General features: G+C 43.8%; 3 protein-coding genes across 3 annotated transcripts in view; 2 read left to right on the top strand and 1 right to left on the bottom strand.

Moving 5' to 3' along the window:
- The window catches only part of LOC110761536 (TMV resistance protein N-like), an 89,825-nt gene that overhangs the window by 29,435 nt on the left and 33,715 nt on the right, over nt 1–26,675 (bottom strand). The window lies entirely within an intron of this gene.
- On the top strand, nt 7,732–8,196 carry LOC148291210 (uncharacterized). The gene has a single exon (XM_088245714.1). It carries the CDS (start codon nt 7,732–7,734, stop codon nt 8,194–8,196), a length of 465 nt encoding a protein of 154 aa, XP_088101840.1.
- Nucleotides 16,635–17,354, top strand: LOC148291209 (uncharacterized). Its single transcript, XM_088244975.1, has one exon. The coding sequence runs from the start codon at nt 16,635–16,637 to the stop codon at nt 17,352–17,354; it is 720 nt and encodes a 239-aa protein (XP_088101101.1).

Below are 26,675 nucleotides of genomic sequence, written 5' to 3'. Positions count from 1 at the left end.
ATGATATCCATGGTAGCGGAAGGATTTAAGAATAAGAGAAGAAAAAAAATATGTGTTTAGGGTGTTGTGATAAGGGTATATGAGGACTCGGGTATGAAGATCTGAATATGAATCTGTAAATATGAAGAATTTGATTTAGGGTTTGTGTTTGAGGAAATTTGATATGAGGATTTAGGGTTTGTGATTGAAGAACTTTGATATGAGGATTTAGAGACAACCGAGGATCGATTGCTCTGATACCATGCTAAAATATGAATATGGGTTTGAATATATTAAGTTAGGTTTTATTCTTCTCCATAAGGAGGTATATATAAGAGTTTATATGAGTGCTTTACAAGGAATTAGATACAGTAAAGGATTAGGAAAATCCATTTTTCATAATTAGTCATATTTTGATAGAAAACTATTAGTATGATATGTAGTAATTGCTGTTATTATTTCTTGGATTAGAGGCGGAGGTAAGCTTTACATAGTGATATTTCGTTATTTGTGGATTATATGTGGTGTTAGCTCTTCCAATGGGATCTTCTGATGAGGTTCATAAACTACAGGTATTAAAATATTGTTTGGGGCTGTTGAAAATTCACCCGGCACCTTTCAAAGACACGGGCAGCTAGACTCTTGGAATGTCGGCCGGGCTTTGAGAATGGAATCTCGGTCGGGTTTTTTAGAATGGAATCGCGGCCGGGCTGGGCTCTTGTAGAGTGGCCGCCGAGATTTGAAGAGATGGAGCGGCTGGGTTTTGTTGGAATGCGACCGGGGCTAGGAACTGAAAAATATGGCCGGGCTTAGAGTTTGTTACGGCCGGGACAGCTGGAGCGATCTTGGAAAATCTCCGCCGGATTTTCGAATGGAAGTTGCGGTTGGGGTTTTATTCGAATGGGGCATAGTCACGGCTGAATATTGTAATATGGAGCTCAAAGGCGGCTGGAGCGATCTATGCTGGGCAAGGTTGCGGCCGGGCTAATCTGTTGGAGTTTTGCGGCCGGGCATCGTTCGAGATGAGGCCGGGCGTAGTTCGAATTGCGGCTGGGCTTGAAAGTGGCTGGGGCTATGACATTTGTGTGGGCACGGCCAAAACTATTGGGATAAATATGCGGCCGAGTCTTTGGGTTGAAGTTTTGGAACCTTGGCGGTCGAGAATTGGAATACGGATTTAAGGAGTATTGCGGCTGGATATGTGGTTGAAGGGTTTGCAGGGCAAAAATCTAATTGCCTTTCATATATATATGTAGATGAGTATGAGGGATATTGTGGCTGGAGCCTTTAGGTGGTCTTGCGAATATGGGGTTGAAAGGTTTTTAGATTTTTAGCCACCCTTGCATTACTCTAAGTTTATATATATTATATATAATAAACGAATATAAATATGCGGCCGAGTCTTGCTAGATGGCGGCTGGGATATTTAGTTTGTTTGCAAGCTGGGCCGAAAAGGGTTTTCAGTTGGTAGTTTGATTGACTTATTATATACACATATATTGATATATGCAAGAAATCAAATGAGTGGGCTTGTGAGAATACGGTGGCTGGGCTCTTTGAATTGAAACTTCATTGCCCTATTTTATATATATATATTTATATATATATATATATGAATTTAATTTAATGTGGCCGGAGTCTTTGGAGCCCTTACAGATTGGTGGCTTATTTATATACAACATATATATATGAATGAGTAAGAATGGGCAGCCGGGCTGAGAGTGTTGGCCCTTCTTGTATTGTTTCACATTTATATAATATATGTAATAAAATTATAATAAAATCATACGCCCAAGTTTGAGCCACCAATTCAAGCCCAGATTTTCGGAGGATTATATGCACGTGACAAAGGCTTTGCAAGGAAAGAAATCAAGGAATTTGATAGTAACTTCGAGTGTTCCAAAAGAGGAAGAATCAAGCATGTCAGAATATTTCAATCAATGCAATCCCACGGATTTAGGAGGGCTTTGTAAGGAAAGATTTTTTAGAAGAGTTGACATTCGGCCATTCAATGGCCAGCCCATGGGCTGACGAGTGCCCTATATAAACCTCACCAAATGAAGACAGAAGACACACAACATCAGACAGACAAACCTATTTTTCGTCTCGCACTTTTCTTTTCCTAGACTTAGGATTTTACTTTTCATGCACCTAGTATAGCAAGTTCTTCCTTTTCTTAGTGTAAGTTTAAATTCTTGCAATTTACATTACGTTGTCATTTAAATTCAAGTTTATTTCAATTGCTTTACTTTTCATTGTTATCGCACTTCAATTAAGTTTAATTTCAAGGTCATTTTACTTTATCGTTCTTATCGCTTTCATTTCATTCTTGCTTTATTTATTGCTTTAATTCATTTTATCGCACTTTAATTCTCGTCTTTACGTTATTTATCTTTCGCACTTTACTTTACGCGTTTGTCTTTAAATTATATTTAAGTTTAAGCACATTTACTTTACGCAATTATTCTTCGTTTCATTACGTTTCACCTTCAATCTTCATCTCCACCCACTCCACATCATTTGGTCGCTCACATAAAGCCTTGACCCCGAGGTAGTGAAAGAACCTAGGCCGTGAGGAGGTTCCTTGCTCGGCCGAACAATCGTTTGATTAAAGTCAGATCTCGGATGCAACACATCCATCAACTCACATTCCATTCAAGCCCAAATTTGGGGCTTGGTGGTGGCACGCCCCGCCAATCCATCGGCCAACACTATGGCCAATATAATTTTACCCATCAAGGTGGGCCTAACAACCAATATGGCTCAAGTAGTCAATTTGGTTGCCAATATGGTGGGCACAACTATGTTGGCGAATTCGGTGGCCAATATGGTGGGCACAACTATGTTGGTGGATTTGGTGACCAATATGGTGGGCACACTTATATTGCGCGGATATGATCTTATGAACGAAAATGGTTCAAATGATCGAAATGGCTTTGGTGGCCAAACCAATCAAGGTGGCTATAACGGCCAACATGATTCTACATATCAATATAGCTCTGGTAGCCAATTCAACGGCCAACATGACGGAAACAACAATCATGGCCAAAATAATATGATATATCAAAATTATGCGAATGGCCAATACAATCAGGTGGCCGGAGGGCAATACACTTACCCAGATGGCCAAAATAATTCGGCCAATATTTATGATCAGCCTAGTTATGACTCCCACCAAACGACTCGTCCTAATGGCTATGATGGCCAAAATGTTCTTAGCGTAAGTGAGAGGCCATATGTTGACCGCATGGACAAAGAACATCAAAATTTCATAAAGGAAGTATCTAAAGTGAAAGATATGGCGAATGAGTTTTATGCTTCCAACAAACTTTTGATCCAAGGTTTGTGTGAAATCGCCTCGCTACTTGCAGTTGAAGAGCAAACTCTCAACCCTAACCTTGTTTCTCAATCACAAGAGGAAAATTCTCATATGGTTGCAATTCGGCCACCCGTTCAACCTACTCCTCTAGAGAAAAATGAGGTTGGTAGGGAATATGAGAGTGAGAAAGAGGTGGGCGAGACGACCTTAAAATCGAATACTCAAGTTGACCTCCCTATTGAGAACCTGACATTGGTTGAGGAAAATGAGCCCACCCAAAGGGATAAAACTCAAAAAGTGGTTAATGTTGAGGATAAAAATATCGTCCAACCCAAGGCCACTATCCTAGGATGTAATAGCTTTCCACCTAGTGAAGAAGGAGGTCGAAGCACGACCCAAGGTGGAATCATAATAGACATGATTGTAGGAGAAAAACTCGACATTGCGAGACCACAATTGCAAGTGGTCAAGTTTATTGAGCCCCAGCCAAAGGCCAAGATTGGCCGAACAAGTGGACTTGGGGGGCATGAAGGGTCGGCCAAAGTGATGGCCAGAAGTCATCCGGGTCGTACTAGTCATCCTAGTATTTCAACCCATCGCCAACAAAATGGCAAGATCCAAGTCGAGAATAAGAAGGGCTCCAAGCTTGGAGTAAAACATGGTTGGCCACCGCCATGGTCTCCATGAAAATTTTGTTCAACACGGCCACCTACTAGGTAGGCCGTTGAGATTCTAATAAAGGTCATGGTTCATTCTTAAACAAATTGGCCACTTAGTTTTAAAAAATTAAAAGGCCTCTTCATATGACATATTATACTTTGCTTGGTGGAAGGCTCAAGATTGAGTTTCGTTGGCGGAAGATGAATGATTCCTTTATTTCGGCCCCGGAAGTGGAAGTTTGTGATTTGTGGGCAAAAATGACTTAGGGGCATGTCCACCACCTGAGTAATCCGTCGGAGGGATTCACATGCCTTCGATCATAATCAGATGGTTGGTTCACTCCCCATGTATACTCAGCGACAAAATATTCCGACCGCTCAACCGGGCCAAAATGGTCTTGGCCGAACCACGGCCATCGACCAAAATAATTTCGGCCAAGATCCAGTCGTCGGTCTGGACCATGTGTTGGTTGAAGATGTTACGAAAGTCGCTGGAGGACCATTGTTCAAGCCAAATCATGCCACTTCGTTGGAAATCCAACAACTCATCCGTACAATGGAGATGTCGAATAACTTCAAGCATCAACGAATGCAAGAGGCGACTCAAACCATTCCTCAAACCTTGGCCACTCGATCAAAGAGTGATTGGATCGATTGCTAGGCCAACAAAATGGCCAAAGTGGAATCTAGTGATGCCTAATAGAATGCCAGCAATGGGGCCTCAGCCGGAGGCCCAACCAAATATTTTTGGGGTGAATTCGCCCCAACCTAATCCACCAGCTGGGGGCAATCCTGCCCCGGCGGTTAATGTTCCCCCGATGAGCAATAACCTATATGTGGGGGCCAACCAATTCCAAGTGTTCCCGCCCTATAATTAATTCTGCCCATAAGCTCACCAAGGGGTTGGGGCCAATTTTGCTGGGCCTCATATCAACCAATTCGCCAGAGTCGGTGGTTGGAATAATCCCGGCGGGAATGCTAACAACCCATTGCTAGGGAATCTAGTAATCGACCGAGGTGCGGTCGAACAAATGATTCAAGATATGGTGCCCCATGCTAGGAGGATTGGTAGGCCAGTCTACCAGAGGCCATATCCAGAGCACTTTGATCAAGAGGAATTTCCGAGGGGTTTCAAGGTTCCGAATTTTGCACTATTTTCGGGAGATGGGCTCCAATCGACCGTCGAACATATTGGCCGATTCACGACCCAATGTGCAGAGATTGGGCATCGTGAGGCCTTGAAACTAAGGTTATTCCCAAGTACAGTCACGAGGGCAGCTTTCTTGTGGTATGTCAAACTTCCACGAAACTCCGTCCCAAATTGGCAAGTCATGGAGAAAATCTTTCATGAGCAATTTTATCAGCCGGAGTTGGAAGTCTCAATGGCCAACTTGATGAAGATAAGCCAAAAGCCAAATGAATCGGTCCAAGAATACTTGGGGTGATTTAGAGAAGTAAGGGCTAGGTGAACGGTTAATATGCCAAAGTATGAATTTGCAAAATTGGCCCAATGAGGATTGTTGCTTGACCTTCGAAAGAAATTTGATGGAATTTAGTTCCGTGACATTTATGATCTCTTACTTCGGGTGGACCGATACGAACCCCTTTTAAAGGATGAACAACAAAAGGGGCCGCCGGCACCTCGACCAACCTTTTATAAGAATTCGGCCAAACCCTTCGGGCCTAGAACTATGGCGGTCCACGCGGTGGACGTTGAAGATATAAAATTAGAAGAAAAAGATCAAGAGGTTTTACTAAAAAAAAGAAGATGAGTCGGCTGGGGTAGACTTGGCCGAGATTATGGCAAAAGGGCCATATGTGCAAGGCTTTGTCTAAAGCCTTCAAGGATCAAAGGCCGACGACAGCTCAAATTTCCAAGTTTAGTGGAACCTCCCAAAAGACTTCATCGATTTGAAGATCATGAAGTTTCCAAAGAAAGTTATCATGGGCATCGACCAGAACCCTTTTCCAAATGCCCAAGTCAATATGGTGAATGTCAATTTCCCAAGGCCAGACCAACCTATGCAAAGGTTGGACTTGTGTGGCTCAGCAAAGGCTGAGTTAGAAAGAAGGGCAAGGGAGATTCCGACGGACCCTAAGGCAAGAGGCAAGGCCAAAATGTACCCTGAGGTGGCCAAGGTTCTCGAAACAAAAGTTTCGACCAAGGAAGAACCTCCAAAGCCCATTGTGCTATGCAGTCGATGCCAATGCGAGGTAACTCTCGAAGTGGTTCCGTCAAAGCCCAAGAAGCTAACCAAGGAACCTACCAAGGGGCTGATTAAGGAGCAACCCAAGGATCAAGTCCAAGTGGGCAGACCTAGGAGTTTTGAAAGGATTATGATAACAAATCCGGCCGAGAATTACAGCCCACATAGCCCAATAGGCAAAATGAAAGTAAGGCCAAACAAACGGCCATTGCATGAAAATTAAGATAGGTACGAGAGGCCACGATATCAGCCTAAGAGGAGAAATCAACATGCCCCTCTAAGGTGTGAAGACACTGATTCGCTAGACTCAAGCCAAAACAGAAGCATGTGGATTTCAATGGGCGAAGGCAAAAGCTAAGATGTGGCCTATGTATCAAGACCCCGCCCCGCAAACGGTAGTGGTGTTCCAACTTTCAATGGTGCCAAACACAAAAGCGGGCCAATGGTATAGAAGCAGAGGACAAAACTCCCACCGGTACCCCTAAGCAAGACTCAAACTAGAAGGGCTCAAAGGCAATATGCCACCACTTGCAAGGCGGAGTTAGAATGGGCGGACAAAGGGCAAGCTCAACTCGACCGGTTGGTCGAGCTTCGAGAGGAGCTTCGATTGGAGGAATTGGAGTTGGCCAAGGCCGATATCGTCGCTTCCTTGGAGGTAGCCTCGACAGAGGAGATGAAAATACATTGAGAATGGGTGAATGACCGAGTCGTGGTAATGGCCCCGGAATAGCCAATCTCGGAATTGGAGGCCCATTTGACTAGGGCTTTCAAGACAAAAAATTCTAAGGCTGAAGTTAGTAGGCCAACCAAAATGGTGGGCAAGAAACCTTTGAAGGGTGAGAAAGCAAGGGTTGCTTGACCAAAAATCAAACCTTTGGTCGCCAAGACTCCGATAGTGACCAAGGGAGCTCAGCTCACCGAGGTTAAGAAGAAAGGAGAAAATGACCAGAACATGGTCGAAGAAACTAGGGGCGAGCTCCATATGAAAGAAAGTGGGCCAAAGGTGGAGGAAGACCAAGTCATGGTCGAGACCGAGGCCGAGGCCAACAGAATAGGAAAAGAGACCGAACATACGGCCGAGGGAAGACAAGACGCCGAATATACGGTTGAAGGAGAAGATAAAGAGATGCTAGAAAACCACCAGCCCAATTTTGCATCGGCCGAAGGTTTGATAGCCGAAGATGAAGAATATGGAGATGAAGGGTGTGGAGCATCTTGAAAAGGAGTTCAAGGAAGTCATGGCCAAGTTTAAGAATGAACTAAAAGTGGGCAAGGCCAAAGTGAAGTTTGGAGACTTTGACGAGGTAAATGCCATGGTTGTTACACTCCCACTATTTTTCGAAGCTCGGCCGGATCATCCTAATTATATGGATGGAGATGTGTTCAATGAGGTTGAGTCCATGGTCCAAATGGAATGAGCCAAAGAAATTGAGGTGGCCCAAGAAATTCCAAAGGAATGGAATTCCCAACCTTGCATCGTGGTGCCCAAAACGGAGGAAAAATTGCCTGAAAAGGTGTGCTATGAGATGCCCACCAAGAAAATGTCCTCCACCTTAAGCCTTTATACATGGGCACACATTTTGATGGAGTTCCGATTGGCAAGGTCCTTGTAGATACAGGGGCTACAGTCAATTTCCTCCATGCCTCAATCATGAGGAAATTAAAGAAAGGCTCAAATGAATTAATTCCGACCGAGACAACGGTCAGTGGGTTCGTGAGAGACACCACGACTTCAAAGGGGATCATCTCGCTCGAAGTTAGAGTGGGGCAAAAGATTAGAAAGATTGCTTTCTTTGCGGTGGAGACAACAGCCCATTTCAATGCTTTGTTGGGCCGAGATTGGATCCATGGAAGCATGTGTGTGCCCTCTTCACTTCATCGATTTTTACAATTTTCGCACGAGGATGGAAGTATAGAGACTGTTCAGGCCGATGCACGGCCCTTAATGGCTTCCGCTAATGCGGTAGAGGCAAAGTTTTATGAAGATGATATCATGCCTCTTTATTTTATGGGGTCAGATATGAATGGCTGACCTATGGGAGTCTCGGCCCAAAAGTTGATAAACTTGGGGGCACATGATGCCCAAGAAAATGGGGAGCACCCCATGATAGCTAATTTTTTTCTCCTTCAATGAGTGATACAACCATAGAGGGACAGAAGAAGGCCGCGGTGGAAGATACTTTGAGGCGGTTATATGGTTTTGGGCCAAAAGAGTGGCCGAGCATAGGTCCACCGCTAACTAAGTGGAATTTATCCATGAAGGTCTAGAAGATGATGCACTCAAAATCGTGGAAGTGGAGTTGGCACCATCGGCAAATCTACATCATTGGCCCTTCTTGTATTGTTTCACATTTATATAATATATGTAATAAAATTATAATAAAATCATACGCCCAAGTTTAAGACACCAATTCAAGCCCAGATTTTCGGAGGATTATATGCACGTGACAAAGGCTTTGCAAGGAAAGAAATCAAGGAATTTGATAGTAACTTCGAGTGTTCCAAAAGAGGAAGAATCAAGCATGTCAGAATATTTCAATCAATGCAATCCCACGGATTTAGGAGGGCTTCGTAAGGAAAGATTTTTTAGAAGAGTTGACATTTGGCCATTCAATGGCCAGCCCATGGGCTGACGAGTGCCCTATATAAACCTCACCAAATGAAGACAGAAGACACACAACATCAGACAGACAAACCTATTTTTCGTCTCGCACTTTTCTTTTCCTAGACTTAGGATTTTACTTTTCATGCACCTAGTATAGCAAGTTCTTCCTTTTCTTAGTGTAAGTTTAAATTCTTGCAATTTACATTACGTTGTCATTTAAATTCAAGTTTATTTCAATTGCTTTACTTTTCATTGTTATCGCACTTCAATTAAGTTTAATTTCAAGTTCATTTTACTTTATCGTTCTTATCGCTTTCATTTCGTTCTTGCTTTATTTATTGCTTTAATTCATTTTATCGCACTTTAATTCTCGTCTTTACGTTATTTATCTTTCGCACTTTACTTTACGCGTTTGTCTTTAAATTATATTTAAGTTTAAGCACATTTACTTTACGCAATTATTCTTCGTTTCATTACGTTTCACCTTCAATCTTCATCTCCACCCACTCCACATCATTTGGTCGCTCACATAAAGCCTTGACCCCGAGGTAGTGAAAGAACCTAGGCCGTGAGGAGGTTCCTTGCTCGGCCGAACAATCGTTTGATTAAAGTCAGATCTCGGATGCAACACATCCATCAACTCACATTCCATTCAAGCCCAAATTTGGGGCTTGGTGGTGGCACGCCCCGCCAATCCATCGGCCAACACTATGGCCAATATAATTTTACCCATCAAGGTGGGCCTAACAACCAATATGGCTCAAGTAGTCAATTTGGTTGCCAATATGGTGGGCACAACTATGTTGGCGAATTCGGTGGCCAATATGGTGGGCACAACTATGTTGGTGGATTTGGTGACCTGGGCACACTTATATTGGCGGATATGATCTTATGAACGAAAATGGTTCAAATGATCAAAATGGCTTTGGTGGCCAAACCAATCAAGGTGGCTATAACGGCCAACATGATTCTACATATCAATATAGCTCTGGTAGCCAATTCAACGGCCAACATGACGGAAACAACAATCATGGCCAAAATAATATGATATATCAAAATTATGCGAATGGCCAATACAATCAGGTGGCCGGAGGGCAATACACTTACCCAGATGGCCAAAATAATCCGGCCAATATTTATGATCAGCCTAGTTATGACTCCCACCAAACGACTCATCCTAATGGCTATGATGGCCAAAATGTTCTTAGCGTAAGTGAGAGGCCATATGTTGACCGCATGGACAAAGAACATCAAAATTTCATAAAGGAAGTATCTAAAATGAAAGATATGGCGAATGAGTTTTATGCTTCCAACAAACTTTTGATCCAAGGTTTGTGTGAAATCGCCTCGCTACTTGCAGTTGAAGAGCAAACTCTCAACCCTAACCTTGTTTCTCAATCACAAGAGGAAAATTCTCATATGGTTGCAATTCGGCCACCCGTTCAACCTACTCCTCTAGAGAAAAATGAGGTTGGTAGGGAATATGAGAGTGAGAAAGAGGTGGGCGAGACGACCTTAAAATCGAATACTCAAGTTGACCTCCCTATTGAGAACCTGACATTGGTTGAGGAAAATGAGCCCACCCAAAGGGATAAAACTCAAAAAGTGGTTAATGTTGAGGATAAAAATATCGTCCAACCCAAGGCCACTATCCTAGGATGTAATAGCTTTCCACCTAGTGAAGAAGGAGGTCGAAGCACGACCCAAGGTGGAATCATAATAGACATGATTGTAGGAGAAAAACTCGACATTGCGAGACCACAATTGCAAGTGGTCAAGTTTATTGAGCCCCAGCCAAAGGCCAAGATTGGCCGAACAAGTGGACTTGGGGGGCTTGGTGGTGGCACACCCCGCACTCAAAAAAGAAGAAGGACCAAAAACTCCTTCAATCGGCCTACCCGGCCGAAAAGAGGGAAACAAATATGTTTGCTTACAACGATCTATGCTTTACTAGGATGCCTTGTTTCATAGGTTGTGTGGTACACGCCTCTCTATCATGCAATGAGATAAATATTAAAAGAAAGAGTCGTTTCTAATTTCTAGATAAATATAGGATTTGTAGTTCATTTGGAGTTCATAGAGAATCTGCTTGTTAGAATAGAATAGAACTTTCGACACTTTAGAAAAAAATTTGACTGAAATATCATGGATCTTAGACATACCTAAGACAACCTAGGATTTTTGGAATGACGATGTAGGAACCATTTATACAAAAGTTTAAGCATCTGCATGTCTCACAAAATGATCCTTATCTTCACTGCTTGTGCTAATTGTTGGGGGGTGGTTTTTCCACCTTGCAGGACAGATACTGCCTTTAAGTTTGGTTGGTTTTTCCTTTTCTACATGGTATGTAATGACGAAAATTCTGTATCATTTTGAATTCTTACTGTGCAGCTGATTGATCTGATTTTTAATTAATTTCATGAGGTAGCTCCACATTGGATTTTGCATTTTTGCGGCGATAGCTCCTCCATTTGTCTTTAATGGGAAATCATTGATGTAAGTTCTACCCTTTACTTCTTCTTTTTTTTTTTTGTTGTGTTTTCGTGATTTTATTTGTTTCTTGAGTATAATATTCTCTAGCCAGTTGGTTGACCAATGAAAATTTAGCATGGAAATTACTACTAAGTCAAAGTACATTTTGACAAGCCATCCGTGAAAGGAAATGACTTGCCTTAGCTACTGCATTAAACACATGTTTTAGAGATTGGAAGTGTAACACTAATAACTGAAATGGGGAAGTGTAACACTAATAACTGAAATGGGGAAGTGCCATCTTGAATTGCAAAAAACTGAGCAGCAACATGTCTGTTCACCCGTTTTGATTTACTTCCTGAGATGACAGGGCAAAGTTCCCCATTAATTCAAAGACCATGTTTTGGTCAGTGAATTAACTTTCTTTATGTGTTGAGCGTGCCACTGTTAGCGATTTTTCAACCCTAACAGACTTATGGTAAAATAACTTGCGCCCCAAGTTATTAACTTTTACCAAACGATTGTGAATTTGGGTGAGGAATATCTCCCAAGTAAGTTCTTTTCTATGCCTCAGACTGGTAAGGACTTTTACAATTTATCTCAGTATAAAAACCGGCAGTTCTGGCCAGAATGAAAGATGACAGATTGAACCAATTTCAGGCAGAACTCCCTTTTACAAGACTCAAAAAGGGAAAAAACTGACTATACAAGGACAAGGAGAGGGCTGCGCTTCCATTTCTGTCTGGATAGTTGCCTCTGTTCTGGGCTGGACTGGATACGCCTGTGCTGGACTGGACTTTTAACAACTTCAACTGTTAGGCTTCAGCTGTAAATCGATACCAAAGCTTGAGTTTGGCAGAGCTTTAAACTATTTCGAACCCTGGAAGGTTTTCGGATGGGCAGAACTGGGACTTCTCCAGTCTGAAAGGGGCAGAATTGGCTGGACTCGAGCTGGAAGTGGGCTGTAATACCTGTGCTGCTTAGTCAGGGCTCTTCACAAATTTGTTGAGTTTTTCATATTTGAGAAAACTCGAAACTCTGCTTAGCTTGGCTTGTACTAAACCAAATTTGTAACGAGAGAAATCTCGTTATTGTTGACTAGTGAACTGGGATTCAAACCAGAGGTAGCGATTTAAACTTGTCTTTGCTGGGAGAAGACAGGATGATTCTGCAAGCTTGTTGGCAAGCTTTTGAATATTTCAGGCTCGAAGTCTGTTGGAACTTGTTTAGGATTTTGTGATCAAGTGATCATTTGAGTGTTTGTCTTTTGACTGAGTTTTGGTTGATTGGTTGATTGATTGTCCTTTGCTCTATTCACCCTCTCTTGTATATATAGGAAGTGTTCCTCCGAGAATGGGCGGTCAAGTAATCAAAAGATCTTTTAATTTTAAAATGAAATAAACAGGGGTTCTATCCATTTTCTGGCGTGTAAGCACTCAACGATTAGTTCCTGAGGTGACCACTTCTGTATTTTTGATGGAGTGCCCTGCCTGTTCTTCCATTCCACCTGCTTCTGCAAAAGGTCTGGAGCCTTGGAGATGGCTGGCTCTCAGCTTTTGGACAGTTTCATGTTTCCCACTTATCTCTCTTTTTATAAAAACAGAGTCTGCTTATCCTCGAAAATGGTATTCCTCCAAAATATCAGAATATCTTTTAGATAAACTAAGCGGGCTCTAATCTTCTGGCAGCAAGCTACTTTAGATTTTTTCTTCTTTTATACCTGCTCCTGTTCTATTTCCAGTTTTCAGCCGAAATTATTGACTCCTCCAAGTCAGGGATCACGTGGGACTGTTCCGTTTTGAAGGCCAGCTTGAGTCTAATTTGCTTTTGAGCCTAGTTTTGGATTTCTTCGAGGCCCAAGTTTTTTCTGATTCCTATTGTTCACAAGCCCTTTAATGTTTTGGGCCGTGATTTTGGCCTGGCCGCTCATTTAATAGGCTGGGTCGTGCTGATGGGCTTGAGGTCGTCTGATACAAGCGGCCCAGGAGATGGTGTGGGCTTTTGTTTTTGGCGTGCTAAATTTGGGCCCAAACAATGCCCCCATTAAATCTGAACCGTTTATCAACCGGTTTTCAGAGTTAATGTTTTTTCGGCTATTAATTTGTGCGCGCCAGTTTAAAATGTCCCCTGTCTGCCACGTCCACCTACCTAGACTTCGTGGGAAACCGGTCAGTTACTAGCTGGTCACTAGCTCGTCACTATTGGCTTTCAGCTGGCGTCTTGTCTTCCCTTTCCCACGATTTTGAGTCCTTTAAAAGAAATTTGAAATTTCCAGTTCCTGTTCATCTCAAAACCTAGCTTTCTCAGGGTTCAATTTTCTCGGTTTTTGTCAGAATCCTTTTCCTTTGCTTCGTTCAATCCCTAAACCCTTTTTCGTTCCTAACCTGTAAACCCAGAAAATGTCTTCTCCAAGGACTCGTGCCCACAGTGCTTCCTCCTCGGTTCCTCCAGACTACATCACTGGGAGTGGAATCGATGCTCACGCCATGGAAGTTCGAAGCAGACTTCATCCTTTTGTTCAGAAAAAATTGGACGAAAACGTCCTTCACTTGTTTGACAGTACTCTGACTGTGGGACCTCGCTGGTTTGGTCCTGTCCCAGCTGAGATGGCAGAGTTGGTTAAGAAGGATGCCGAAGCGCCTTTATGTTACCAAGGGAACTCTGCCCTATCCTCTTATTCTTGGGTCAGCAAGAATTTAAGTCGTTCATTTCCGTCCAGTGAAGTAAGGAATAGTCCTGTGAAGTGGGCGGACTGGATTGACAAACTTCTTCCCAAGTTTGGAGCTCACTGGAGGCGGGCAGGAATTTATGATGCGATTCTTCTGTCTAAGCTATCCATCAACCGGGATGAGAACCCGCTTGCTGCTGCCCTATGTTTCTGGAATTCTGCCAGCAACACGTTTGATTTCCGTGTGGGTCCAATGGCGCCAACTCTGCTGGACATGGCTCAGATCTTTGGGTTTAGGCCCCATGGACGACCTGTGGATGCTGTTGGAGACTATCATCGTAGGAGGAACCAGGAGAAGCTAGCCAAGCCCTTCACTGTCTCTCCTGCCACTATCAATCAGAACTGCTCCTTTTCTGTTTTTCTGAGGAAATTCAGTGTGGAGAAGGACAAGGATCAGCAGCATATGCTATTCCTTCTGTATTGGCTGAACAGATTTGTGTTCCCCAATCGTTCTTCTGCTGTTCTGCTTGAGTATAGGCATTTGGCAGAAGCTTTACACAACCATACCGACGTTGGACTTGGGCCGTCAGTTCTGGCTCACCTTTTCAAGAACCTGCATACTGCCACAACGGAGAATCCCCTGAATTTATCTGCTCCTGGCTCGTTTTGGATGATCCAGGTCTGGTTGCAGGTGTATTTTCCAGAGTTCCAGTTTCCTGATCTAGTTCTGCCTGAAAAGCAGGTTCTGGCTCTCCCTCTGATGTCGCAGAAGTGCCCAAGCGTTCCATTGACGAATACCTGATGTGGTTCAGACACTGTCTTAAGCGCTCCGCGGCTCAATGGCAAGTGGTGATCAGAAGAACCTATCCTTGGTTCCAGCCTGGGCACCGGCTTTTTGAAAAGGAGCCAGAAGACGAAGCTGCCAGGACAGAATACAGGAAGATATTTCTGAGTGTAGCCTTGCTGAGGGATCTGCCTCATGGAGGTGGGAAGCCACCAAGCTATCATCTGGGGGCGGAAGTCTACCATCCCAATTTCTGTGCACGACAACTTGGCTGTCCACAGGTCATTCCGTTCAAATACTATCGAAGTTGCAATCGAGCCTCGTCCTGGAGAGATTCAGATAATCTGGAGGTGCACAAGGATGCTCGTTGTGCAGTTAATAAAATCAATAACAGTCTGGATGGTCTTTATCCATCCTGGGAGCCGAATTCATCCAGTTCCTCCGATTTTGATGCTTGGTGGAAGGCCAGGTTTCGAGGGATGCCTGCTTCGGCTGCTGCAGTCAAGGTGCTTTTTGAGGGCTGGGCCTGTGGAAATGTGTTTGGCGAGGCTGAGGCCAGAAAATTCACAGTTAAGACTATTCAAGATGTCAATGATCAGATCATAGAAGGTAAATTCTTCGTTCTGTCTGCCATTTCTTGTTCTGTCGTTTATACTTTGTCTGACAAATCAATTCTGCCTGTATCAGACCCCTCCATGAAGAAAATCATTGGTGAACAGACGGCTCAAGCTGGAGCAATGTTTGGTAAGCTTCGATCTACCCTGTTCCTTTTATTTCCTTATACTGTGTTTAGTTCTGACTTCAAATTTTTTCCTCATATAGTCAGTTCTGTCATTGCTGCTGGGGACCTAGAGCCTCCTTCTGGTGAGGAGGATGAAGATCTGGCAGAACAGCCTGCCGTGGCCAGTCCAATTGCTGGAAAGAAAAGGAAAGAGAGTACTTTTGCTCAGGGCAGCGTTGCCCGGTCTGAAACTTCTGGTAGGGTCCTTGTGTTTAGGTCCCACTTCCTTTTGACCTGTTCTGCCTTGCTCTTTCTTCTAATACTTGCTTCTTTTGTGCAGCTGAAAGCCCTCCTCCTCCTCCTCGCACCAGGCCTAAAAGACTTAGGAAGAGGCGTGAGATCGATTCTGATGAGACAGAAGAGTTTGCCGCCAATCCGAATGAAGCCTCTGGGACTGATGATGAGCTGAGAGAAGCTTTTGAGGCTGTTGAAAAAGAGGGGCAACAAGAAACGGCAGTGGAAACTCTAAAAACGAAAGGGAAAGATCTCGACGAAGAGGTGGGGTTGAATTCTGGTCATTTGTAGACATGCTCTTTCTGCTTTTCTTTTCTAACTCCTGATTTCTGTTTGTCTGTTTAGGAGGAGATCCCGGCTGAGGTGATCGCAGAGAGCATTGCCTTGGCTCAACAACAGCGTGCCATTCCCCGGACAGAGCTGACTAGCTCAGAACTGGCCGCCTTTGAGGACACGGAGGCTGAACATTCTACTGCAACTCCAGTATTTGAGGAACAGCCAGAGCCTTCTGTTTCAGAGCCAGTGGAGCAGGTAGAAGTTCCTATAGCCGCTTCAACCGATCAACCTGCATTCGAGCCTGTAGAACAAACAGAACTCTCTGTCACAGCTCAAGCAGAACAGGCAATGCTAGGGTCTGGGGAGCATATGGAGGCTTTGGCAGAATCGGGACCTGTGGGACGGGTAGAACTTCCGGTTGCGAGCCTGGCAGAACCATCTGCCTCGGGGCCTGTGGAGCAGGTGGAGCTTCCTGCTGCAACCCCAGAATCTGAAGCAGAATTAACTGCTACTATTTCTAAAGCCGCAGGAGCCATGGCAGTGGTTATCAGCCCTTTGAAGCCTGTTCTCGCAGCTGTAAGTTTTCACCATGTCATGAATTTTTCTTTTGTTTCTCCCTTTTTTAATCCACAGTTTTGGTTTTGCAGATGCCCGTCCAATCCCGTGCTGTTTCAACCATCACAGCCTCCTTTGCTGACCCAGAATTGGCTGAATTCGAGGCTATGGACTTGGACGCCCAACTGGACAGGCTGGAGAAACTCAGTTCTACCCCTACCAAGACCAAATTCAAAGCAGTGGATGAGGCCATGGAGAGGGTAAAGGTCTGGCAATCTACTGAGCTGGAACTGGAGGAAAATAGGGAAGCTGTAGAACAACTAATGAAAGATCTGGACCTGCTGCACAGGCAGAACATGGCTCCTAGGCCAATTCTTGAGATAAGTCTGAACCTGGCCAGAGATGTGCTTAACCTTCGCGATCGCTATGAGGATCTCAAGCCTACCTTCGAGACTTCTGAACTCTGCAAGACAACTCATGACGCTAATTTGGCTGATTATGCAAAACAGAAGGCAGAACTGGATCAGATGGTCGCGGGGTACAAAGAGGCCAAGGCTACTGCAGACAGGCTGGAGAAGCAGATTGAGGAGCTTCAAAAGCAGCTGGCAGAACGCAGGGAGGCACAGCGCAGGCTGGGTGCTGGACTGAGCTCCAAGACTATGGCCACTTTCCTGGTGCAGACCATGGTTTCAGCCTCCAGGCCAGCTTTGGAAGTTGCAGAGGCTTCAATCCATCAGGGAGTACTGCTTCAGAAAGAGCTTTCGATTAAGAAGACGAGTCTGCAGGAAACCCTTAGAAAACTAGGATTTTAACATTCAGATTTTGGAATTGTAATGAACTGGTTGAGTCACCAAAGTGACTATTTGAAAATGAAAGTTTATTTATTTATATTTTTTGGAATTTCGATTTCTCTTGACAAACTGAAATAAAAGCTTATACTAATACCGAATTAAAACTTAAAACAAGATCAAACAACAGTTTCAAGTTGTTGTCTTTCTATCCCAGGATCTGTCTGCACAGCCTGTGAATCCCACATAGTTGGATAGAATTTCTTTAACCATTTGCCATTGATTGGCGCAGCATGGACTTCTCCATCTCGATCCTGTAGTCTGTACGCCCCTAATCCTAGGACTTGGTTAACTATGAAAGGTCCTTCCCAAGTTGGTGACCATTTTCCATAACCAGCTATATGTGTTCCGAGGGGCAGAACTGCTTTCCAAACTATTTCTCCTTCTTCAAAACTCTTGTTTTTAACTCTCTTGTTGTATGCTCTTGACACAGCCTGTTTTCCTGCTAAGAGTTTGTTGAGGGTATCAATCCTACTTGCGTCCAACCCTTCCAGTTCTAATAACATGGCTTGGTTATAGTCTTCTCCAACCAATTCGTTTTGATGGGAAATTCTGAGGGATTGGACTGCTATCTCCATAGGCAGAATTGCATCGTGACCATAAGTCAAAGCATATGGAGTCATACCAGTCGCCTCCCTTTTCGAAGTTCTATATGCCCATAAGGTTTCTGACAACTTCTCATGCCATTGCTTTGGATTCTTCTCAAGCATTTTCCTGATAATATTGATTATCACTTTGTTACTTGATTCTGCCTGTCCGTTGGCTTGAGCATAATAAGGCGTGGATTGGAGTAGCTTAAATTTGAACGCTTCTGCTATGTTCAGCATATCTCCGGATATGAAAGAAGATCCCCTATCGGTAGTGATTGATTCTGGAATACCAAATCTCTGTATGATCTGTTCCTCTATGAAAGTGATGATTTCTTGAGACGTGGTAGACTTAACAGGCTTGGCTTCTACCCATTTGGTAAAATAATCCGTTGCTACAATGATGAAACAATGCTGTTGGCTGCTGGCTGGATAAATCTTGCCAATGAGGTCCATTGCCCATCCTCTGAATGGCCATGGCTTGACTACTGGGTTCATGGGAACCGAAGGAACCTGCTGGATCGGTCCATGTCTTTGACAAGCTTCACATCCCTTGGAGTAGTTAATGCAATCTTTCATCATGGTTGGCCAGAAATAACCATACCTTCTGATTAGCCAACACATTTTCCTTCCACCTTGATGTGCTCCACATATCCTTTCATGTGTTTCTCCCATGACCTTCATGTATTCTTTCTTTCCCAAGCATCTTAATAATACTTCATCCTTGCTTTTCCGGACCAAATCTTCATTCCACATAAGATAATTTGAAGCCATGATTCTGACTTTCTTTTCAGAAGGCAGAATTGGATACTGCAGGTAGTTTATGATGGGAGTTCTCCAATCATCTTCAGTGATTATGGCAGAATTGACATCTACCTCCATTCCTCTGGTCAGAACAGATGGCAGACTTTTCTTTCCTACCCTAATAATCCTTTGCACACAATCTTCCGGGATTTGTATTCCTGTAGCTATTTGAGCCAATTCATTGGCTGCAAAGTTCTCTTCTCTTGGGATGTGTTCCCAAGTGGCTTCCCTGAATTCTGTCAACAGATTCCTAGCTGCTACTAAATAGACAGCTAGGGCAGGGTTCAAACATTTGTATTCTCCAGCAATCTGTTTTAAAACAAGCATAGAATCTCCCAAAATTTCCACAGACTGGACTCCTAGTTCCACCAACATTTCAAGGCCAATGATTAAAGCTTCATATTCAGCTCTGTTGTTGGTGCATTGGAAATCCAACTGGAAAGAATAGCAATGTCTGACTCCCAAAGGTTCTTCTAGAACAATTCCTGCTCCGGAAGTTAAGTCAGTTTTTGATCCATCAAAATACAGCTTCCATGGTGTGAGATGAATCGAATAAATGGGATTGTTAAGGCAAACATGAGCTCTTGTCAATAGATCTACATTTGCTATATCCAAAGAGTCCATATTTTCGATTTCTTCTCCTGGATGATCGGCTAGGAAGTCTGCTACAGCTTGCCCCTTGACAGCTTTCTGAGGGACATATCTGAAGGCAAATTTTGTCAGAGCCAGAGTCCATTTCCCAATTCTGCCTCTTAGCATTGGCCTTGTTAGCATATATTTGATTAGGTCTGTCTTGGCAATGACATAAATGGTAAATGGCAGCATGTAGTGTCTGAGTTTTATGGCAGTGAAATATAAAGCCAGACAAAGCCTTTCGATCACAGAATAATTTCTTTCTACTTCTGTCAAAGTTCTGCTCAGATAGTATACCGCTTGCTCCTTCCCTTCGTTGTTGTCTTGGGCTAACAGACTTCCAATAGATGTTCCTGACGCAGACACATAGAGTTTGAGCGGTCTGCCCTTCTTTGGTGGGGACAGAACTGGTGGATTTGACAGATAGTGTTTGATTTCTTCAAAAGCCTGTTGGTGCTGTTCCTCCCATTTGAAGATCTGTTCCTGTTTTAGCCTTAGCAAGGAAGAAAAGGGCTGAATCTTTCCCGCGGAATTGGATATGAATCTTCTTAGGAAGTTAATTTTTCCCAGAAGACTTTGCAGTTCCTTCTTGTTCCGAGGTGGTTGAGCTTCTATGATGGACTTTGCTTTATTTTTATCGACTTCTATGCCTTTTTGATGGACCAAAAAACCCAAGAAGTTTCCTGCCTGCACTCCAAAAATACATTTTTTAGGATTCATTTTCAATTTATGCTGTCTCATTCTTTGGAATGCCTTTCTCAAATCCGACACATGACTTTCAGCTTCCTTGGATTTAATTATCACATCATCTATATATACTTCTAGAGAATGTCCTATCATATCATGGAAAACAGAATTCATTGCTCTTTGATAAGTGGCTCCTGCATTTCGTAAGCCAAAAGGCATCACAGTGTATTCAAAAGCACCTATGTGCCCTGGACACATGAAAGCTGTTTTGTGGATATCTTCTTCTGCTACCATGATCTGGTTATACCCTGCATTGCCGTCCATGAAAGATAGCATTTGGTTCTGGGCAGCTCCATCTACTAGCATATCTGCCATATGCATAGGATATTCATCCTTGGGGGATGCTTCATTCAGATTTCTGTAATCCACACAGATCCTAACTGCCCCTGTTTTCCTTTTTAGAACTGGCACAATATTGGCTAGCCAGTCAGTGTAGATGGCCGGCCTGATGAATCCTGCTTTAAGCAGTCTTTCTATCTCTTCTTTGACTTTTAATTCTGTTTCCATGGACATTCTTCTTCTGGCCTGTTTAACTGGAAGGTAGCCTTCTTTGATAGGCAGCTTGTGCTCTACCAGTTTCCTGTCTAATCCTGGCATCTCGTGATAATGCCAAGCAAAACAGTCTTTAAAATCATGTAAAAGTGCGATGATTTCGTTTTTGAGCGGTTCTTCCAATAGTGCACTAATGAAAGTGGGTCTTGGATCCTCTTCTGTCCCTAGATTAATCTCCTGTAATGGATCTTCCACTTCTGGTAAGGAATCATCTAGTGCTGATGGTGCAAAGTCCAATATTTCCTCCTGTAAACTCTCTTCCTGTTCTTTGATGCTCTCATGTGTGAATTCTGCCATATTAATGGCTGGATTCTGCACAATGAGTTTCTTTTCTTCCCAGTATATCAACAATCTTTTTGTAATGGATCGGATTGTTGCAGCTCGATCCTTTTCCTGTTGATTGGGACTAAACATCGGAGTTCTGGAGGTTCAGAACAAAATGCCTATTCCAGTCTTCTAGAGAACTGGCCAGACCGTCTTCAATGAGCCTTTGGGCCGTGACACCATGAGGGCGGCCGTTCTGGTTGACTCCAAAGAAAGTGAAAGGACCAAGGTCATCGTGATAGTATCTTGCCTCAAAACACATGGCAGAAGGCAGAAATGGCCGTGGATCGGCCTCTACTATCTCCATGTAACCTTCTTCATGCCAAAGAGCTAGCTGCTGATGCAGAGTAGAAGGAACGCAGAGGCTTTGGTGAATCCAGTCTCTTCCGAGCAATGCATTGTAGGTAGTAGAAGTAGTGTCCACCACAAAGAATGCAATTTTCAGCTTTTTGGTCCCAACAATGACATCCACGTCCAAAATTCCATGAGTCTTAGTGATGCCCCCGGCAAAGTTGGTGACGGTCAGACGTGTTGGAATTAGATCCTTTTCTGTTCTGCCCATTTTACTTAACAGTCTGTGTGGTAAAAGGTTAATGGCTGCGCCTCCATCTATCATTACCTTGGAAACAGGAATGCCTCCAAAGTTTGCAGTTATGAATAGAGGCCTGAGGTGATTGGCCATTTCCCCGGTTGGTTTGGAGAAACAAAGCTGTTCTGCAACTAGTTTCATGGTGGTTCCGCCTGTTCTGGCAGCAGGCACTTGCTGTTCTGGCGCTCCTTCTATTTCCGTCAGTCTGCACTCGAAGCTTTCTTGCGAAAGTACGTCTCCCTCTAGAGTGCTTCCTTGTCCTTCTGCTGCCCTGAATTTCTCTGATAGGATAAATACCATGTTAATGCCAAGATCACCTTGCAACAAGTTCTCCAATTCTGCCCCAAAAGCTTCGGTTTCTTCATCTAATCCCCCATCGTATTCCATCTCCTCTGTCCATTCTCCTTGTTCTCCTGTTTCGAGGGAACCAGCTTGATCATCTGCAGATGGCTCATAGTCCAACTGTTCCTCCTCGTTTTCTTCTGTCCAGCCTTGTTGTTCTTCTTCTGGAACAGGTTCTGGCCCTTCTCGTACTTGTTGAAGTTTGGGTTGATCGGCGGGAGATGAGGTTGAACAGATGAAGGATTCTGTCTTTATCAGCTTTTGGGATTTATGTTTTGTCTGTTCTGCCTGAGGAATTGTTTCTGGATCTTCTCTTCTCCTGGCAGAATTTGGTTCTGTCAACTCCTGCACATCTTTCCTGTTTCTAAGGAAGGTGGAATATTGCCTCTGAACCCTTCTTTTCTGAGTTCTGGTTAATTCCAAGGTTGGTCTGCCGCTTTTTCCGACGGAATACCATCTTCCCTCTATGATAGTTGCCAAAGGCTTGTCATTTCCTGGCATCCTAATTGGTATCTCCTCCTTAGGTTGTCCTGGCATTCTTCTGTTTTGCTGAACTGGCCTGAGATAATCCCTTTGTCTGACTCTGTTTCTGGGAGGAATCGGAGCTAGGCCTTGCTGGTGCGATGTTCCAATCCGGTCAAATACGCTGTGTGTGGGCTGTTTCTGCCTGTCCAGAGTAACTTCTAACTCACTTTTACACTTGCATTTACTGCATAGTACTATCCCGGCCGAGATGGTCGCCTTTGGCCTTTGAAAATTCTCCTTTGTAGTTCTCCTGCTTCTGCTGGAACTGGCATCTTCCCTCCGTTCTGGCCAATTTAAATTGACCATGTTAACTTGAGGTTGGGGAAACGGGTCTGTGGTGACTGAAGGTGGTTTTTCTGCTAGTTTCAATCTTCCTGCAATTATTCCTTCCTGTATGACATCTCTGAACACGACACAACTGTTAGTAGAGTGATTCCAAGAGTTGTGCCATCTGCAATACTGCCTGCCCTTAAGCTCCTCTGGTTTGGGCAGCTTGTGAGGCGTCTCTATTGCCTTTTGTGCCAACATTTCATCGAACAGAGCATCGACCTTGGTTAGATCGAAAGAGTAAACCTTGTTCTGTGTTGGTTTGTTTGGAACAAATCCTCCTGTAAATGGTGGCGGTTTCTGGTCCTTTGGTGGCTTTGTAAGAGCTTTGCAGCTGATAGGATGCTTTAACTTTGCCATTTCTGCCACTGCAACCTCTCTTTCCTCCGAGCCATCTGTGTCTTCTTCTGATTTTACTTCAATCAAATGAATTGAAGAAGAAGGGGACTTGTAGTATGTGCCTTTGGAAGAGTTCCTCTTCTGCTGTTCCTCCCTCAGCAGTTCCTCATATTTGGACGCTTTGTCTGCCAGTTCTGCCAGATCTCCGAACAGCATCCCGTCAAATCTTTTTCTTAATGAAATTTTGAGGGAGGTCTGAGCCATCTGAATGAAATGTATTTCTTCCATGGGAATTCGGCACTTCATCTTGAGCTTCCTGAATCTGGTTATGAAATCCTGGGCGGGTTCGTCTTCGCTTTGCTTAAGAGCTGCAAGATCACTGATGGTGACTTCTGGCTGGACCCTGAAATAATAGTCATGAAAAATGTTTTCCATTTGCTCCCAGGTTTGAACAGAATTGGCTGGCAAACTGGTATACCAGGTGAAAGCCTGTCCGGAGAGAGAATTCCCAAAAAGCCTTAGCTTTAACAGAGGATTATTCTCTATGGCTATACACTGGACAGAAAACCTGCCTATGTGCTCAACGGACGAAGCATGAGGATCTTCTCCGTTAAATAAGGTGAAGTTTGGTACTTTGAAACCTGCAGGTAAAGGAATCTGATCTATGTAAGCCGGGTACGGCTTTCTGTAGGTGGGCCTTTCTCCTCTCCTGGCCTCTGGCTCCATCATTTCTCTGATCATTCTCTGTAGTGCCCCCATGTCATTCAAAGCATTGACAGGACGTGGATTTCGTCCCTGTTCTGGCTGATCATTATCAAACCTATGCTCTATTCTGTATGGTCGGGGCAGAGCTTCCTCCCTGTGTTCTTCCTCTTCTTCAATCTCCAGATGGTTTCTCCAATTTGCCCCCGGTCTGTTCCTGTCATTGTTGGCAAAAGGGTTAATTCCCCCTCTGCCTCTCCTGCCCCTTGCTAATGGAGGGAATGGATTGGGGTCCATTCTTCTTGGTCTGTAGGGTGGCACGGCTGGCGCCTTAGGCAGAAGTGGCAATGGTTGATCTCGTGGGGCCACAGGTTGTGGTGCAGGCGGTTCTGGCCGATTCTGGAGAACCTGAACTGGTGCAAGACCTTCTGGCCTGGCTGGGGCCTCGTGTTCTTGGGCTAGAAGGGCTCCGCCCCTCTGTCCAGCTTGGATTTCTTCGGGTCCCGGTACTCCAGCTATCTGTGCAATAAGAGGATTCTCTTGATATGGCCATGCCAGTCCTGGTGGAGGACCGTAGGGAAGGTCCAACTGTTGCACTACGGCGTCAGGATTTGGAATCCTGGCCATAGCGGCCTCGCGGTCTTTCCTGAACTGCCTGTTAACTTGCCACTGCATCATGGCTGTTATGTTGTTCAAAGACTCCTGACTCCTTTGTGTTGTGGCCTCTTGTCGGAACACGGCTTCCTGTATTTGGTTCAGCCTCCTGGAACCAGTTCTGGAACGTCTGCTTCCTGTACTGCCATGAGCTGATTGTCTAGCGTCACTTTCTTCCGAGTCTGGTCCTTCTTGGAAAGCTGCTTGGTCTCGTTCCATCGTGTGATATGGGTTCTGGCTAGAACTTCCAATATACATATACTTTCAAAATACTGCAGGGTGTGTATACTGAGAAGTCCCACTGGGCGTGCCAAATTGTTCACCCGTTTTGATTTACTTCCTGAGATGACAGGGCAAAGTTCCCCATTAATTCAAAGACCATGTTTTGGTCAGTGAATTAACTTTCTTTATGTGTTGAGCGTGCCACTGTTAGCGATTTTTCAACCCTAACAGACTTATGGTAAAATAACTTGCGCCCCAAGTTATTAACTTTTACCAAACGATTGTGAATTTGGGTGAGGAATATCTCCCAAGTAAGTTCTTTTCTATGCCTCAGACTGGTAAGGACTTTTACAATTTATCTCAGTATAAAAACCGGCAGTTCTGGCCAGAATGAAAGATGACAGATTGAACCAATTTCAGGCAGAACTCCCTTTTACAAGACTCAAAAAGGGAAAAAACTGACTATACAAGGACAAGGAGAGGGCTGCGCTTCCATTTCTGTCTGGATAGTTGCCTCTGTTCTGGGCTGGACTGGATACGCCTGTGCTGGACTGGACTTTTAACAACTTCAACTGTTAGGCTTCAGCTGTAAATCGATACCAAAGCTTGAGTTTGGCAGAGCTTTAATCTATTTCGAACCCTGGAAGGTTTTCGGATGGGCAGAACTGGGACTTCTCCAGTCTGAAAGGGGCAGAATTGGCTGGACTCGAGCTGGAAGTGGGCTGTAATACCTGTGCTGCTTAGTCAGGGCTCTTCACAAATTTGTTGAGTTTTTCATATTTGAGAAAACTCGAAACTCTGCTTAGCTTGGCTTGTACTAAACCAAATTTGTAACGAGAGAAATCTCGTTATTGTTGACTAGTGAACTGGGATTCAAACCAGAGGTAGCGATTTAAACTTGTCTTTGCTGGGAGAAGACAGGATGATTCTGCAAGCTTGTTGGCAAGCTTTTGAATATTTCAGGCTCGAAGTCTGTTGGAACTTGTTTAGGATTTTGTGATCAAGTGATCATTTGAGTGTTTGTCTTTTGACTGAGTTTTGGTTGATTGGTTGATTGATTGTCCTTTGCTCTATTCACCCTCTCTTGTATATATAGGAAGTGTTCCTCCGAGAATGGGCGGTCAAGTAATCAAAAGATCTTTTAATTTTAAAATGAAATAAACAGGGGTTCTATCCATTTTCTGGCGAGTAAGCACTCAACGATTAGTTCCTGAGGTGACCACTTCTGTATTTTTGATGGAGTGCCCTGCCTGTTCTTCCATTCCACCTGCTTCTGCAAAAGGTCTGGAGCCTTGGAGATGGCTGGCTCTCAGCTTTTGGACAGTTTCATGTTTCCCGCTTATCTCTCTTTTTATAAAAACAGAGTCTGCTTATCCTCGAAAATGGTATTCCTCCAAAATATCAGAATATCTTTTAGATAAACTAAGCGGGCTCTAATCTTCTGGCAGCAAGCTACTTTAGATTTTTTCTTCTTTTATACCTGCTCCTGTTCTATTTCCAGTTTTCAGCCGAAATTATTGACTCCTCCAAGTCAGGGATCACGTGGGACTGTTCCGTTTTGAAGGCCAGCTTGAGTCTAATTTGCTTTTGAGCCTAGTTTTGGATTTCTTCGAGGCCCAAGTTTTTTCTGATTCCTATTGTTCACAAGCCCTTTAATGTTTTGGGCCGTGATTTTGGCCTGGCCGCTCATTTAATAGGTTGGGTCGTGCTGATGGGCTTGAGGTCGTCTGATACAAGCGGCCCAGGAGATGGTGTGGGCTTTTGTTTTTGGCGTGCTAAATTTGGGCCCAAACAATGTCTACTTGAGTTTCCTTGCTGGAAAATATCCATTTTGCATGAGCAGTATGATAACTAGATTGTCGGGAATTTTGGGTACCTGAATTTTGTGTATATCTTGTACATTGATTAATACCTTATGCATAGAGAAACAAAAGAATA

Source organism: Prunus avium, chromosome 8, assembly GCF_965620075.1.
Source record: "Prunus avium chromosome 8, drPruAviu1.hap1.1, whole genome shotgun sequence".
Classification (NCBI taxonomy): Eukaryota; Viridiplantae; Streptophyta; class Magnoliopsida; order Rosales; family Rosaceae; genus Prunus; species Prunus avium.
The sequence above is the reverse complement of the archived record's forward strand: the minus strand, read 5'-3'. Positions and strand labels throughout refer to the sequence as shown.